Source organism: Sciurus carolinensis, chromosome 5 (assembly GCF_902686445.1).
Source record: "Sciurus carolinensis chromosome 5, mSciCar1.2, whole genome shotgun sequence".
Classification (NCBI taxonomy): Eukaryota; Metazoa; Chordata; class Mammalia; order Rodentia; family Sciuridae; genus Sciurus; species Sciurus carolinensis.
Window position 1 is genome coordinate 39,056,676 of NC_062217.1, and position 17,225 is coordinate 39,073,900.

At 34.3% G+C, this 17,225-nt stretch overlaps 1 protein-coding gene across 1 annotated transcript in view; it reads left to right on the top strand.

The window, feature by feature from the left end:
- Nucleotides 1-17,225, top strand: part of Kpna3 (karyopherin subunit alpha 3) — an 85,557-nt gene that overhangs the window by 60,169 nt on the left and 8,163 nt on the right. Inside the window, exons 7-11 of the mRNA XM_047553112.1 lie at nt 3,198-3,283; nt 5,886-5,972; nt 6,337-6,506; nt 7,897-7,941; nt 16,820-16,951. Of these exons, the coding sequence (XP_047409068.1) occupies nt 3,198-3,283; nt 5,886-5,972; nt 6,337-6,506; nt 7,897-7,941; nt 16,820-16,951 (520 nt within the window). The remainder of the gene's footprint in view (nt 1-3,197; nt 3,284-5,885; nt 5,973-6,336; nt 6,507-7,896; nt 7,942-16,819; nt 16,952-17,225) is intronic.

The following is a 17,225-nucleotide window of genomic DNA, read 5'->3' on the forward strand; positions in this document are numbered from 1 at the left end:
TTAAAACAACCCAAATAGTATTTGAGTCACCCTTTGCTTATGAGTCTATATATAGATTAACCTCATGACTAGTCAACATGAATGGTTTCCAGAACTGAGTGGCTCTTCTGTACCCTGGGAATATTCCAACTGATCCCTGATCTTCTGTGTAGTTTTTAATAGAGCTTCCTTCAGCCATGATTAGTTGTCTAACATCATGTTTTTCGTTTGTGATACATTGAGTTAGGTGGTTATCAAGAAGAAAAACAAAAAAATACTGTTTGGTATCTTATGAAATATCTCAGGGCTATGTCTTAAACTTCATAAGTTTGAATAAACTGGGGAGAATATAAGTTTTAACTTAAATGTTTAAAACAAATGCTATTTTTGCATTTAAAAGCATTTAGACTAAAATTTGGGATATTTTGCTAAATGCTATCCAAGGAATTTTCAGTTGACAGATAAAAATAGTGATATATAAATGTTGCCACTAAGGGTTTTTAGTTTTAAAAGTGCCTTCTGCTTCCATCACGTTGCACAGTCCTTTCCATCCCACACCCTTAGACCCTTGAAACTTTTTCGTACTGTCATGTGTGTATTTTCTGAAACAAGATTTATTTAAGTAAAGGTAAAGGTTTTTTTTTTAGTAAAGGTAAAGGTTTTTTTTTTTTTTTAATCAGTTTTTTGTTTTTTTGTTTTTTGTTTTTTTAAGTTGTAGGTGGACACAGTACCTTTATTTTATTTTTGTGTGGTGCTGAGGATCGAATGCAGGTCCTCCCGCATGCTAGGCGAGCGCACTACCACTAAGCCACAACCCAAGCCCATTGTCAGTTATTTATAAACAATATCCTACTTATACCTTTAGAGGCTCCTGTCCCCCATTCCCTTTGTCTGTGTATGTGGGTATAGGGGTTCTGAAAATTGAACCCAGGATTACTGTGCCACTAAGCTACATCCCTGCCCTTTTCATTTTTTATTTTGAGACCCAGTCTTGCTAAATTGTCCAGACTGGTCTCGAAATTGTAATACTCCTCCTGCCTCGGCCTCTCAAGTCACTAGGATTACAGTTGTATGCCACTACCCCTGACTTGGGCCCTATTTTTCTTCATGGTCCTGTTTTCTTTCTTTTTTTGCTCACTCCTTTTAATCCTCTGGCATAGACTCATTGGTATGAATGTGTCTGTGAAACAGCATATATATATAAGAAAAAAAAGTATGCTAAAATATATGCATTTTAAATAAAAATTATAAAACACAGACCTGAGTAACCACCACCCAAAGCAAGAATAAAAAGTTGCTGGTGACTTAAATATGATTTTATGGATATCTCATGGGAAATTGTTTTATACTGTAAAACACCATAGACTGTGGTTTAAATCCAGGGTTTGCCGGTTGTCGAAAACCCAAGTGATTTTTGAACCTCACATACTTCTGTAAAAATGAGGTTGTTGTAGAAAATGGAAATTATATATACATAAAACATTTTATACAGTCTTAAAATTAAAATAATTGTTCACTCATTATTTACTCATGTACTCATTTTTCTATAATTTTTTTTTTCACATGACATATTGGAAGATTATCCCTGGCTTTGTAATTCAATTTGTTTATATCTTTATATTTCTCATTTATGGCCCCCATTTCCAGTATTGTGCCAGACCACCTAACCAGCTTAATAATCCTTTCTTCTTCTAATTTGGGACAACATACGTTATCATCTCTGATCTTACTGTATTTCATTTTCTCCTCTGCCTCAGATACTTTCTTATTCCTTGCCTTCTCCCAGAATTCATCATGTAGTTCTTATCTACTGTTCCATTTCCTCCTCTGCTCCATCTTTTTTAATGCTATATTTTCCATCTTCATTGCTTGTTACAGCTCTGATATTTATTTTCCTTAAAACCTTTTCTTCATTCTTTTTAACTTTTTGATACTAACAATCTCACTTTCTTCAATGTTTATACATTTATCTTTTAATTTCCTATTTGGCTTATCTTCCTTTTTGCTAGCTCTAACCCCTCCTACTGTGGTATTCTAATTAAGGTGTTTGTACTCATTCATCTGTCTATGCTAACTTTCTGTATATAACCCCCTCCATATGGGGTATAGCAGGAAATGAACTCAGGGACACGAGACCACTGACCCACATCCCCAGCCCTATTTTGTGTTTTATTTAGAGACAGGGTATCTCTGAGTTGCTTAGCACTTCACTTTTGCTGAGGCTGGCTTTGAACTGTTGATCCTCCTGCCTCAGCCTTCTAAGCTGCTGGGATTACAAGTGTAACTCTTTTGACAGGTCATTTTTGTGCTTGTCTTTTATTAGGGCTCTCCTACATCAACCTTTAACCTTGTTTATCCATCCTGCACACCATTAACTAACCATTATTTTCTTTACTCCCCTTTTCAATAGCACTCTATACTTAGTATACCTATAGAATAAATACAAATTCTGTAGCTTAGGATTTGAAACATCCTCCCAACTTTTTTTTTTTTGTTATTCTAATTGGTTATACATGACAATAGAATGCATTTTGACACATTGTACACAAAAGCTCCCAGCTTTTTTTATATCTCTTCTTGGCCTTTACCTCTCTTGATCTATTCCCTGTCATCTATACACATGATCATTCCACCTATGATATCTTTTTTGCCCCAGCTTTCAGTGCCTGCCTTTTAAAATCCATCTTTAGAAGTTAGATCAGTTTTCACTTTCTTTGTGAGGTCTTCCATGACTATTCCAAATTATAATGATCTTGTCTTTTTTAGCAAAATTATGCAGCCCTGTAATATCTCCAATATGTCACACAGATAGTATGTAGAATCAGATGGGGTTCCAGCTTTAAGACCAGCCTAGAGGCTGGCAGTGATTCAACTGAGATAATGAGGGCCTCATCTAGCACAGTGATATTAAGGGTAATTTTGTAAATGCAAGAAATATTCAAGAGGTAAAATTGTCATGACTCTGATTAGATAAGTTGTCTGCGGGTGAGAAAGAGTCAAGGGACATGATGACCGGCTAATTGTCACAACTACCAATGATATAAAGAAGCAGGTTTATAGGGTTTGGCATGGGAGGCAGTGAGATATTCAGGCAAAGATGTGCAGTAGGCCATTGGGTATAAAATGTTAAATTCAAGAGAGCTATATAGGTCTGAGATTCATAAATTTAGGTGGTAGTTATATGTATAAATGGATTTTTTAATTATTATTTCTTACAGTCCTTCATTACAGTTTGAAGCTGCTTGGGCACTAACTAATATAGCATCAGGAACTTCTGCACAGACTCAAGCTGTTGTACAGTCTAGTAAGTCAATTAAACTCCTTTTCCTCTAAACTTTTTAGTGATGACAAGAAAATGGGTTTTGTAGTGAAGATGGACTTTTACCTTTTAACATTTTAACTGATTGATTTTCTGTTATAAAAATATTATAAGATTGATGTCTTTCCCATAATTATCATTAGTCTATCAGTATATAATCTTAACTGTGGTTACTAAAAAGGGAGTAGAGTTTTATTTTTTTGGGCTAGAGACCATCCTCCATCCAAACAGGATTTTCAATTTTTTTTTTTTTTTTTTTTGGGTGCTGGGGTTCGAACCCAGGGCCTTGTGCTTACAAGGCAAGCACTCTACTGACTGAGCTATCTCCCCAGCCCCCAGGATTTTCAATTTTTATTTCTAATACCTTCAAGGTATGAGGAATGACTTATGGTTATACCATGTATGTTTTTAAAATTTTGCTACCTCAAGATGTGCTGATAACTAATGACATAGTGACAGAAAGGGACACAGCCCTTCTGAAGTTTCCAGTTTGGTGTTTGTTGTAACAAAAAAGGTCACAGGTTTTAGACTAGGGCTTTAATAGAAACTAGGAGGTAGAATTTAACAACAGTGTTTTGTTTTCATTGCTTATTTCTTTTTTTTTTTTAATATTTCTAGTTATAGATGAATGCAGTACATTTTATTTATTTTTATGTGGTGCTGAGGATCAAACCCAGTGCCTCACACATGCTAGGCAAGCAAGTGCTCTACCACTGAGCCACAACCCCAGCCCTCATTGTTTATTTCTTGATTATTTTCAATTTATGATAATGATACTAGTCTTGCATTTTTACAGAAGTGATAAATGAGATTAGTTCAATTAAAAATGTGACTCAGTTGAAACTCTGTTACTGGTGGTAATGTAAAATGGTATAGCTGCTTTGAAAAACATTTTTTCAAAAGGCTAAACATAGTGTTACTGTATGACCCAGTAGTTCCACTCCTAGGTGAAACGAAGGTGAAATATGTTCATTCAAGGACTTGTACACAAATATTACAACAGCTTTATTGATAAACAATTCAAATGTTTATTAGCAGATGAGTGGATAAAAACAAAAGGTACATGCAAGGGAATTCAGCTATTAAAAAGAATAAAATACTGTTACCTGCAACATCCTGGGTAAACCTGAAAAGCATTATGCTAAGTGAAAGAAGCCAGACATAAAAACAAAACACATGCAATATGATTTCATTTATTTGAAATGACCAGAATAGGCAAATTTATACAGAAAGCAAATATTTAATGTTTACCTAGAGCTAAGGCAGTTGATGGCAGAGGAGTAAACAGTCAATGAATGGTTGCCGTGAATAAGAGATTTCGTTTGTGATGATGGAAATATAAAATTACATTGTGTCTATGACTGCCCAACTCTGTATAAATACTAAAAGTTATTTTATTACACACATGTAATAAAAATTGATAAATTCTATTTGTTTAAAGTGTTAGTCAATTTAAATTAGAATGTCAAGTAAATATACAGGTAATGCAAAGCTATAACAAAAATATCCCAGAGAGAGCACAGTATTGAAATTTATGAAAAAGCGATCTAGCTTATCCTAGAAATGGGTATAATAATGTAAGTCATATAAAAAGTGAAAATTATAATAACAAATTGTTTTGAAATATAAGATATACCTGATATGAGATTAATCGATTCTTTGGTTAGTCCTGTATCAGGATTAAGATTACATTGGCTTAAGTATTTTATTTTAAAGTTAGGCCAGTCGCTGTGTTGCATGTCTGTAATCCCAGCAGCTTGGAAGGATCACAAGTTCAAAGCCAGCCTCAGCAACTTAGTAAGGCCCTGAGCAACTTAGCAAGACCCTTTCTCAAAATAAAAAATAGCTGGGTGTGGTGGTGCACCCCTGTAATCCAAGCAATTTGGGAGGCTGAAGCAGGGGGATTGTAAGTTTGAGGCCAGCTTCAGGAACTTAGCAAGACCTTAAGCAACTTAGTGAGACCCTGTCTCAAAAGAAAAAATAAAAAAGGCTGGGGATGTGGTTTAGTGGTTACGCACCCCTGGGGTCAATCCCCATAACACCACCCCGCAACCCCCCAAAAAAAGATTTAAAAAATTAAGTTACGTGTTTGGGGTAGGGACTCTTTTGAGTGTGTGGAAATGGTGATTGAATCCAAGGCCTTGTATATGTTAGACAAGTGCTCTACCACTGAGCTACATCCCTAGTCTTTGTTTTATCTTGAGATAATCTTAGTAAATGGCCCAGGCTTTCCCAAACCATCAGTCTTCCTGCCTCATACTCTGTGGTAGCTGGAATCACAGGCATGCCTAGCATCTTTTTATTTTTTTAAATAAATTATAGGAAAGATGTCATGCTGCTGTTTTCTTTTAGTTAACAGTATAATAATGGTTAGATACTGTTAATTTGTATGTTAGTCAAATACTACTGGGGAAAATACTAAAATTAATTATCTTTAAAGATATCCGGGCCACATATATTCATCCAGGGGACTGTAAATTGGACAGCTACAATGTGCCAGGCTCTGTGTACTTTATCAACTTATTTAGGCTGAAATTTATAAACAGAATTTTACCAGTATAAGTATTAGGTTTTTTTTTCATTACAGATGCAGTACCTCTTTTTCTGAGACTTCTTCATTCACCACATCAGAATGTTTGTGAACAAGCAGTTTGGGCTTTGGGAAACATTATAGGTAAGTTGCATTTAGGTTTGAAAAGATTCCCAATTAAGAATCTTAATTAACTTTTTTTCTACATTGGCATAGCCATTTACACACTATGTTTCCTCTGAATTTAATGTGGGTCGAATAGGTTCTACCCTCAAATACTAACTTAAGGTGGTACCTCTTTCAAAAGGATATATAATTTTTATCAGCAGCGGTAGGTTAAATTTGTGTTCCTCAAATCAAAATCGGAAGAAACAGCAACACTTGATGCCTTTGACTAATGGTGAGGAAACATAGAACATCAGTGTCCCAACATAAGCCATTGCATACATTTCAAACTTTCTCATCCTGAATGTAATTTTTTTTTTAAATACAATTTTCATTTCTGTAGGTGATGGTCCTCAATGTAGAGATTATGTCATATCACTGGGAGTTGTCAAACCTCTTCTGTCCTTCATCAATCCCTCCATTCCCATCACCTTCCTTCGGAACGTCACATGGGTCATTGTCAATCTCTGCAGGAATAAGGACCCCCCACCGCCTATGGAGACAGTTCAGGAGGTAAATGAAGAACTGTAAAGGACAAATGGTATATTTTCCCTATGTTTTTGCTTTAGGTGTTCATGCACAGGGGAATGAAATAATGCATATACTGATTTCATTGCAGGTATGAGATTTTTAGTAACATACCATATTTAATTACTGACTTCTGTGAAATAAAAGTTGAGTGTTTTATCGTACCTCAAAGAATGTCAGTCCATCCTAAAGTTATTTTTTAATGACTATTTTCATAAACATAAAAATTTGAAATAGAAAAATATGAAAGGAGGGAGAAAAATCTAAGTTTTATTAGTACATTGCATTATGTGGTTATTACTAAAAAAGGGGTTGCTACAGATAAAACTAGTGTACGTACTTGCAGATGTTCTTGAGTGAAATCACATTAAGTCTAATTGATTTCTGACAAAGTTAGTGTTAAATCTAATTAACACAAAGTAAAAACTTTGCTGTTTACAGCTAACATATATATGTGTGGATATCTGAGTATTTTAAAAAATCCTATGAATCCTTTATTCCTTTGACTGGTTAGATAACAGTTGACTGTCTCTCTCTAATTTACATCTTTAGCCAGCTTCTGCTACCTTTTGTTATTATTATACAAGGGTAGTTTAGTTTCTTGGGAAGAATTTTAAAATCTCTCCCAGATCTTAAAAAGAGATCTGTAAGGATGAAATCCATAAAACAAAGCTTTATATTTTGTACTGGTTGTAATTTTCTTGACTAAGGCAGAAATCAAAAAGTTTTAATTTCACTTAAGTAGCTTATTAAGTAAAAATCTTATTTTTATAAACATTAATCAGGTAAGTGAGACAATGAGAACTGTAAGAGTAACTTTACTTTAATAGCTTTAACTGTATTTGCATTTTCATTCTTTTCACTCAACCTTTTTTTTTTTTCTTTTTGGTACCAGGGATTGAACCCAGGGGTGCTTAACTACTGAGCCACATCCCTAGCCCATTTTATTTTTTATTTTGAGACAGGGTCTCACTAAGTTGCTCAGGGACTCACTAAGTTGCTAAGGCTGGCTTTGAACTTGGAATCCTCCTGCCTCAGCCTCCTGAGCCACTGGGATTACAGATGTGCCTCACTGCACCCAGCTGACATTTTCTATCATTTACCATAAAGTTATTGAAAACTAGTGTTTTTCCTTTAAGATATATTAATCTCTGCAGAATATATAGAATGTTTTAACTGGACATTTGAAATATGCTTTTGGTTTTTCAGATTTATCAGATTTTCATTTTCCTAATAGAAATTCAAACAAATTTAACATTGACTTTCTTGCCCTGCAAACAGTGTGTATTTAGTGCTTTTTGTGTCATATTTGTTCCTGTTTACTAATACATATCCATGAGCTGTGTGTTACTTACTGTCTATCTTCTTTCCTCAGATTTTGCCAGCTTTATGTGTCCTCATATACCATACGGACATAAATGTAAGTAAAGCACACGTCGAGATGTAGATGTTGCTCTTGAGGGTCTGGGCAGGGGTTTTAATTAAGTGTCAAACGGTGTGGTGGCATTTGCCACAGATGAAAGGGGAACTACTATAGAATTATTGAAAGTATTTGTAAAGTGGTAAAACTTAAGTACTAACAGCATACAAAAGAGCTGTAGCTGAGAATTTAAGCCAGTTCCAAAAGTTTATGCTCTTCAATACCATGATCACATAATATGGTATGAAAGCAAATGAAAAAAATATAATAAAGGAGTGATCAAAGTGTTAGATTATTATGAAAGCACAGATAATTTTGTTTAGCAAACCGGAAAACTTCACCAAAGAAGTAACATTTGAGTGGAGCATTATAAAAAGAAGGAAGTCTCCAGATATGACCGTACAGCAACTCTAGAGTCTAAGGCAGCAGGATCACAAGTTCAAGGCCATCCTGGGCAACTCAGTGAGTCCTTCTCTCAAAATAAATAAAAAGGATGGGGTGGGGGGTGTAACTCAGTGGTAAAGCACTACTGAGTTCAATCCCCAGTACCCCAAGATAATAACAACAACCACAAAAACAAAACGTGTGAAGGGTTTAGAGTAGGGGAAATTTGAGTGTACGCAAACCCTTTTTGCTACTGTAATAGGTTTAAAGAATTTGATAGAGGTCTGAACTAGAATAAGTAATAATAGGAATAATTAAGGGAGGGAGATTTTTGAGTGTTAGGAGATAAAGTAAGTAGAAGTTGGGGAACTTGTTGATCCTCTGTAGAACTATTTCCAAGAAGGAGAAGACAATATGGATTTAGGATTTATCCATATATAAAGAATTAACGAAAATACTGGCATTGGTTGAGATTATGTGAGGAAGGGCTAAAAATGGAATGCAAAGGACTTCATTAAAGTAGTGTGATAGCAATGTAAATTATGAAACAAAAAGTAAGGAAGAGATTTATCAGGTTCTAGATCATATAGGATGTTGGATACCCCATTAAGAATCATGTATCTTTTTTGTATAACTGATAGGGAACTAAAGAAAAAATGGTCAAATTTGGCTATTTTGGATTGATAGCTCATACTACTTGACAGGAGTGTAGATCTTAGAGGAAATTGGAGTTGGGGAAGCACATCAGTTATGGTGGTTTTGTGATAGAAATGAGAAAAATCAGGGCCAGTACTACAGGTTGAAGCATTAAAATTAAGAAGGCCAGGGAGCTCGAGAAATACTTAGGTGATAAATTTACTGAATTTGATATGAATGGTAAGATGAGTCAGGGATAATAGCCAGCTTTTCCGAACTTGAATTTCTGGTTAGGATGCAGTAGAGTATACAAACAACAGCAGGGAAAGGTATAAAGCATGAGAAGTAAATTAAGAATTTATTAAATGATGACTACTGAGAATGCTAAGGAAAGGCTGGTTTGGAGTGTGGAGACAATTCATAGGTTTTAAACTTTAATATGCCTGTGTACCATTTAGAAGCAAAACTAAGTAATGACCCTGAATTTGTTTCTATCGTTGTGTTGCTTAGGTTAATTTGCAATCCTGGTAATTCTGGAACATCTGGTTTTCTTCCCCCTTTTGAAATCATTCATCCATGGCTTGAAAGAACTGGACAGTTTTCAGTGTCACTAACATCTAAATTAATTCTAATTATTTTACTGCTGGTACCAATTAAATTAGTCAGTTATAGTGGATTGATTATGTGCTGAGAATAGATTATTGGTGATAAGTATATTGGGGATTCTTAAGACCATCTTCAGTTTTGATGACTCACAAAAAGGGCTTATAGAACTTAGAAAAGGTGTATTATACTTGTGCTTATAATTTATTATAGCAAAAAGATTAAAATCAGCAAAGCCAAAAGGTAGATAGAATGGGGTTGAGGAAAATGCCAGGTGCAAGCTTCCATTCCAGTTGTCCTCTCCCAGTGGAGTCATAGGCAGCACTTAATTCTCCCAGCAATGTTGTGTGACATCACGTATGAATTATTGCTGTCCAAGGGAGCTCCTATACCTTGGTGTCCAGGGTTTTTGTTGGGGGTAGCCACATGGCATGTACTACCTGTGTGACTGACCTTACTCAGCCCTTCCCTGAGGTCAGACTGATATAGCATGGCCCAAGGTCTGCAGGAATCAAAAGAGGTGTTTTCCATAAATTAAATTGTTATCATAAACTATCTGGCACAACCCAGTGTCAGGTCTACAAAAGAGGTTGTTATCAGACTCAGACTACCTGACAGGAACTGATCTCAGGCCAGTCCTTTCTTTGGAATGTGCAGAAATTGAGCACCCAAAGTTTACTGAGTTATTCTTAGGCTGAATATAAGGGCTAAATGTAATTATATAATTAATTGCAATTTCATTCAGCTCTAGTTGTCTCTGAAGCCTGTGTGAAGTTAACATTCCATAGACATCTAATCTTCTAGGAAATGCTGTACATAGTAATAGTTTTCAGTAATGGTCCTTAACAGGTCATTATTTGTTAGCATATTTACTGTACTAAAGGTAGCAAAATCCATGAAGCTCTTTTAGCTGAGCATATCCTTGTAAGACTTTTGATTGCTAGAGATTTTTCTGTGGTTCATATTATACAAGTTTCCAAGAAGATTGTTAATTCAAAAAATTGACCCTGCAGGAATTTTAACCTTGGTATGCGAGTGTGTCTACCCTATTTGAGTTATCTGTACTTTGGCTTTCTAGCAGTCTTCAAGCATCTGAAATTATTGGTGAGGTAAAGTTGTAAAGGTTTTCAGCAGCAAAAAACGGACACAAATGGTAAAAAATAAAGTAGCCAAGGATTTCCAAAGACTTTGTTGGTGTATGATTAATTAACTAACTAGAAGGAAACAAGTACATTCATTGATTATTAGTGATCATAAAAAACAAGTAGTTTGGCATAGAATCCAAGAAAAGGAAAACCAAGAAAAATGAAGAGGAGAAGGATGAAGTATGAAACAGCAGAGGTAGCTCAGATGGGAAAAGACAGCAACAAACAAAATTAACAACATCAAAAATGTTGAGTAGCTTTTAGTCTAGTAATAGAGATAAGGAAAACAAACTGAAGGAAATAGAAGAAATTAGAAACATCCAATAATCTTAGGCTGTGAATTTAAAAATTTTTAAGATTCTTTAAGTAACAAAGGTCCTATAAGTTTCTTTAAATAACGAAGATCCAATATATTAAAAAAACAAAACTAAAGGGAGACTACACAAGTATGCATTTTCAGAGGTCTAAGACCTAGCACTAGCTTACCTTTGGCTCATGCTTTAGCCTTTGAGGTAGTGTCATGGAGACCCCACTGAAAACCATTCATTAATCTCAGTCTGGAATCCTCATTATCAAAGCCTCTGTGTATTACTTAGGGGACAAATGATTTTCTGCTCCTAGTAGGAGTCATGTAATGAAACAAAGTTACCTTTCATTTTGGAGTCTCTTAAACATCACAGAGCATAGCAGACTATCATTCTATAGGATTCTGTTTTGTAGACATAGTTTATTCACAATTTTAGTATTCTTATGCATTTTTATATTATTAGGGGTATAGTGTCATGGTAAATTCCTAGAAGCAAGATTGTTGGGTCAAAGAGTGAATGCATTTGAAATTTTTGTTACATACTGCCAGATTACCTGATTTTTAGGGATTATACCATTTTGCTTCCCCACTAGTGGCACATAAAAGTGACTCTCTCCATAGCTTTGCTATAGATGTGTTGTCACATTTGAAATTTTTGTTTATCTGATAGGTAAGAAACTATCTCAGTTTTAATTTGCTTTTCACTTGTTATGGGTGATGTTAAACATTTTGTTTTTTAGGATATTTTTATTTGTATTTATGCAAACAGATTATTCGTATTTATTGTCTGCTTTTCCGTAAGTTTAGTCTTATTTTTTCTTAGCCTTTTTTTTTTTTTTGAGAAAAAAAAATTTATAGCTATACATAGTGGTTGAGTTCATCCCAACAAACTCATTCATGTGGGCTGGGGATATAGCTTGGTTGGTAGAGTGCTTATTTTGCCAGCACAAGGTCCTGAGTTCAATCCCCAGCACCACCCAAAAAAAAAAAAAAAAATCATACATGCATGGAAATTGATTTCAGATCAAGATCCTCCCCACTTTCCTTATTAAGTTTTTAAGAGTTTTTTTTTTTATATTAAAGATATTCTGGTTTTTCATGATACATATTTTGAATATATTTCTATCTTGTGTTTTGTCTCTATGATATATTTTTTCATGCAACTTTTTCTTTGCTTTTTATTTAATCAAATTTGTCAGCTTTTTTTGGTTGTGTCTAGAATTTGAGTTAGAGGTACTTTATTATGTTAAAGAAATATCCATAAATTTATGAGTCTTTTCTCAAAAATGGTGAGGGTTTTTCAGTTTTTATGAGATAATCCTATGATTTTTCTCCTTATGAGATTTTATTGTACAGTATTCCTAAAACTGAATCTTCCTTGCATTCCTTAAATAATGTCACTTGTTCATGCTGTATTATTCTCTCAGTATGCTGTGTTTTGCATCAGTATTTTTGCATTAGTATTTAATAAGTAATGATATGCAGTTTAGTTTGGTGCTATTTATTAGGCATGAAAATTTGCATTATTTAAATAGTAAAGTGTTAGTTGGTAATTGCATTAATATAATTAATTGATAATACAATTGGTCTTTTATTCATAAGTTATATAATAAGTGAATAAATATAATACTCATAATTTTTTAAGGTATTAATATTATACTTCTTTTCTATGCTCTGGAAAAATTTATAGCATTAAATCTATCCTTTTAGGTCTTGGTTCCTTTTTGTGTGATTGAAATATTTCTCTATTTTTACTTGGAAGTTGGCCTGTTTAAGCTTTCTATCTTTATCAAGGTCTGTTTTTGTAAATTATTGTCCCAGGAAATTCACTTCATCTAGGTTTTAGAACTTTACTGACTTGTAACCAAGCAGAGTACTTTATAGGTTTTTTTTGTTGTTTTAAAATTTATTGTTTCAAGAATGACTTTCCTCATCGCTTCTTAATTTGTATTTTTGTACTGCTGCCCTCTTTTTTTCTAATTAAGTTAGCTGGGATATTTTCTTTTTTAATATTTTCAGAGAACTGGGGTTTTAACTTATTATATCTATAATTTTTTTGTTCTTTACCTCATCACTTTTGTATTTTTTATTGATACATCATTGTCATCGAAAACATAGATCACATTATGGTTTACCCTTTGTACAGATATTCTGTGTGTGTGGACTGATTTGTATGATTTATTTTATCTTACTGTGGGTTTTGTTGTTTGTTTGTATTGGGGATTGAACCTAGGGCTTTGCTCATGGTTGGCAATTGCTCTCTGTTACTGAACTTCATCCCCAGCCCTTTCTTTAATTTTTGTTTTGTGACAGGGTCTCACTGAGTTGCCCATGCTGTCCTGGAACTTAAGATCCTCCTGTCTCAGTCTCCCAAGTATCTGGAATTACAGACATACACCACTATACCCAGAAAATTTATATAAGTTTTTTAAGACTTTGAATTTTGTTTTGATCATCACTTAAAATAAATCCTATAGATTCTGATATGTGGTGTTTCCATTATAATTCTTTAGAAATTTTGTAAGTTTTGTGTATATTTCCTTTTATCCAAGAACTGTTTAAAATAAGGTTGTTAAATTTCCATATAGAAAATAATTTTTGGTTTTTATTTTCTAATGTCCAATTTTATTACCTCTTGATATTTTTGTACTATTTCTTTTTTACAATATTTTTTAGTTATAGATGCACACAATACCTTTATATTTTATTTATATGTGGTACTGAGGATCAAACCCAGTACCTCACACATGCTAGGCAAGTGCCCTACCACTGTGCTACAGCCCAGCCCTATACTATTTCTGACTTGTGTAATTTGCTAATGTTTTCTTTTGACCTAATTTTTGTGTTCCATATATAAGTTGTATTATCCATGATCAGGATATAAAAATTCATTATATATTTAAGATTTGTATCTTACTGGGCATGGTGGCACGTTTCTCTCAGAGACTTGGGAGGCTAAGACAGGAGGTCAAACTTTCAAGGCCAGCCTCAGCAACTTAGCAAGACCCTGTGATAAAATAAAAAGGACTGAGGATATAGGTAAACCCCCCTCGGTTCAGTCCCCAGTACAAAAAAAAGATCTGTTTCTTCATTTTTTCGTTGTTGTTGTTGACTTGACCTCCCTCATACTGACAATGATGTTTTTATATATTTTATCTTGTATTTTTATTACCTCCTTTATAATGGTGGTTACAGAATTATTTGGTGAATAGATATTTATAACTTTTACATCTTTGTTGTAAATTATGGAATTTAACTTTATATTCTTTTTCCTTTATTAACGTTTACTTGGTGTACCTTTGCTGTTCCCTTTATTTTTAGCCTTCTGAATTACTTTGTTTTAGGTATGTTTCTTGTATACAGTGTAGAGACGGGTTTCATTTTGAAAATCAGTTGGAAAACTGTTTACATCTATTGACTGATATTTATGATTCAATTCTATTTATGTTTTCAGTTTATTTCAACTTTGTTTCTATTTTCCCAGAACATATAACATTTTAAAGATTATTCTTTGATTCTTATCCTCACATTTGTATTAGTCCTTGATCTACAATAAAATATATTAAATGCTTACAGTAATCCTTTTATTGACATTTTCCCATTTTGAGTAATAATTTGTGCCTTTTATTCTTTGCTTTTAGTGTGCTTTCTTTTGGTATTTGGGAAAGTTTATATTTTTGTTCTCGTGGTTTTATTTTTTTATCTTCTGTTTTGACAGTTTTCAGTGATTTTTTTTACTCCTTTCTATTACCTGTGCAATAATCAATAAGCTTTTTCCGTCTTCTCTCACCTTATCCTTCCATTTTTGAATGTGTAGTCTTAATGTCTTTTGCCAAATTTGGTACGTTTTCCCCCATTATTTCATCACATTTTGAGCTCCTCTTCAGGAACTCTGACGACACGGATGTTAGCTCTGTCATTATTGTGCTATAAGTCCCATGGGCTCTGCTCATTTCTTTATTATTATTATTTTTTGTTATTGTTCTGTCATTCAAATTGGATGATTTCTCTTGACCTTGTGAGTTCACTGTTTTTTTTTTCTTTTCCTTTGTCATTTCTTTTTCTTTCCTGAGACTTTTTTGTTTTAAACATGTTCATAATTGCTCACTGAAGCATTTTACAATCCTTATCAATCCATCTCCAGTGTTGGCATCCCTTGACTATCTTTTTCTCTTTGGCATTGAGATTTTTCTGGTTCTTGGCATGACAAGGTATTTTCAGTTGTTACCTGCACATTTTGGGTATGAGTCAGACACTGGTTTCTATAGATTGCCCCCCTCCCCACCCCAGGTACTGGGGATTGAACCTAGGGATGCTTTGAGTTATATCCCCAGCCTTTTTTATTTTTTACTTTGAGAGGGTCTAGCTAAGTTACCCAGGCAGGCCTTGAACTTGGGATCCTCCTGTCTCAGCCTACTGAGTTGCTAGGCAGTTTCTGTAAATCTTGTTACTGCTGCATGGGTTGGTAACCAGACTTTGTTTATACACACACAGCATCTGCAAACACCTACAGCAAGGTGACCTCACTGCTACTGTGGTGAGAGATGGGGTCAGTCCTCAGGCATAGCCTCTGTCTGTCCATTTTTGAAGTTGCAGTATTTCTATTTTCTGAGAACATAGAACATTTACAAATTATTCTTTCATTCTTATCCTCACATTTGTGTTAGTTCTTGATCTATAATGACATATATTAAATGCTTCTTATTAGTTTTTTTCCCCTAATCATTTGTTAGGTGAATGGAGCACATGTTATAGAAAAGGGTCTGACATATTCTTTGGTAAAGGTTCAGAGTAAAAATTTTAGGCTTTGCAGGCCATGTGGTCACTGTCCCATTGAAGTAGACTCTCCTCTGAGGTCTCACACAGGCTTGCAATAGGCAGTTCAGACAAAAGCTAGAATTTAATTTTTTCTCTTCTTGCAGGTAATTTGGAGTTATTAGTGTTTTTGGACTCCTAGTAATGCTGAGAGTGTGGGCCAAATATAGTTTTATTTGCTCTTATTCACATCTGTGCTTTTCTGAAGGATATGTGAATTCAGGTAGCTGCTCTTATTTTAGGGTAACAGGATATCTTTTGTTTGGATATCCTAATCAGAAATATCTCTGGATTTCACATGGAATAAGAGCTTATAATTCCTCTGTGAGTATTCCGAGAAGAACCACATACAAACTCTTTGACCTTGTATTGCTGTTTTTATTTTCTTTTATTTTCATATTAGGATGGTTGAGATCATAATTTATACCCCATGCTTTTTCAGTTGGGGACATGTTTCAAGGACTTTGCAAGCAACTTTTTTCCCAAATGAAATTAAAGTGCCAAGTCTTTTCTTTTGTCTGTTTACCTCAGTAGTATGAAAAGTTATATTGCTGAGTTTGTTTGAAAACCAGGAGAGTCGATAGTCCTTGGTGTCTTCTAGACTTGAAACAGCATGATTTACTGGCCTCATACTACTGTATCTGAGATGTTTTCATGTAATTATTAGCTACTTAATTTGGGGGGAAGTCAGGGAAAATTATTTTCTGCCTATTGTTAAATTTATCTATCTGATAGATATATTCAGAAACTGGGATAAAAGTGGTCCCAGACTTCTCTATGTCCCATATTTGTGAAGAGTGATCTGAGATAGGCATTGAGAAAAAGGTAAGGTACCTGCCACTTAACAAATTAGTCACTAAGCAGCTATCTTTGCCACCAAGCTAAAACATAAAAATTTGGTTACTTTTTCTATAATCACTCTGATACATGTTATGTATTTTAGCATTCAAACAAATATTCCAATGGTTATTCTTTTCACTTCCTGTAGATTCTTGTAGACACTGTTTGGGCTCTGTCATACTTGACAGATGGAGGTAATGAACAGATACAGATGGTTATTGATTCAGGGGTTGTGCCATTTCTTGTGCCCCTTCTGAGCCACCAGGAAGTGAAAGTTCAAGTAAGTATTTTAAACTTTTTTCTTACATAGAATTGTTTGCTCTAACCATTTAACTTATACAACCAGCCTTCAATTATGTCTGTTAGTGCTTATCCTCAAGATTACTCCCGTAGTCTTCTAAGCCTAATTTTTTGATTTCCAACTGTTTATCGCACCCAGATTCTTTGCAGAGTTTCAGAACCGTAGAACCAATTGTTCTTGACCCCTTAAGAACTCCTTCAGAGATTTCAACCAAACAAAAATGAAATGGATCATCTCCCATGAACTTTCTCAT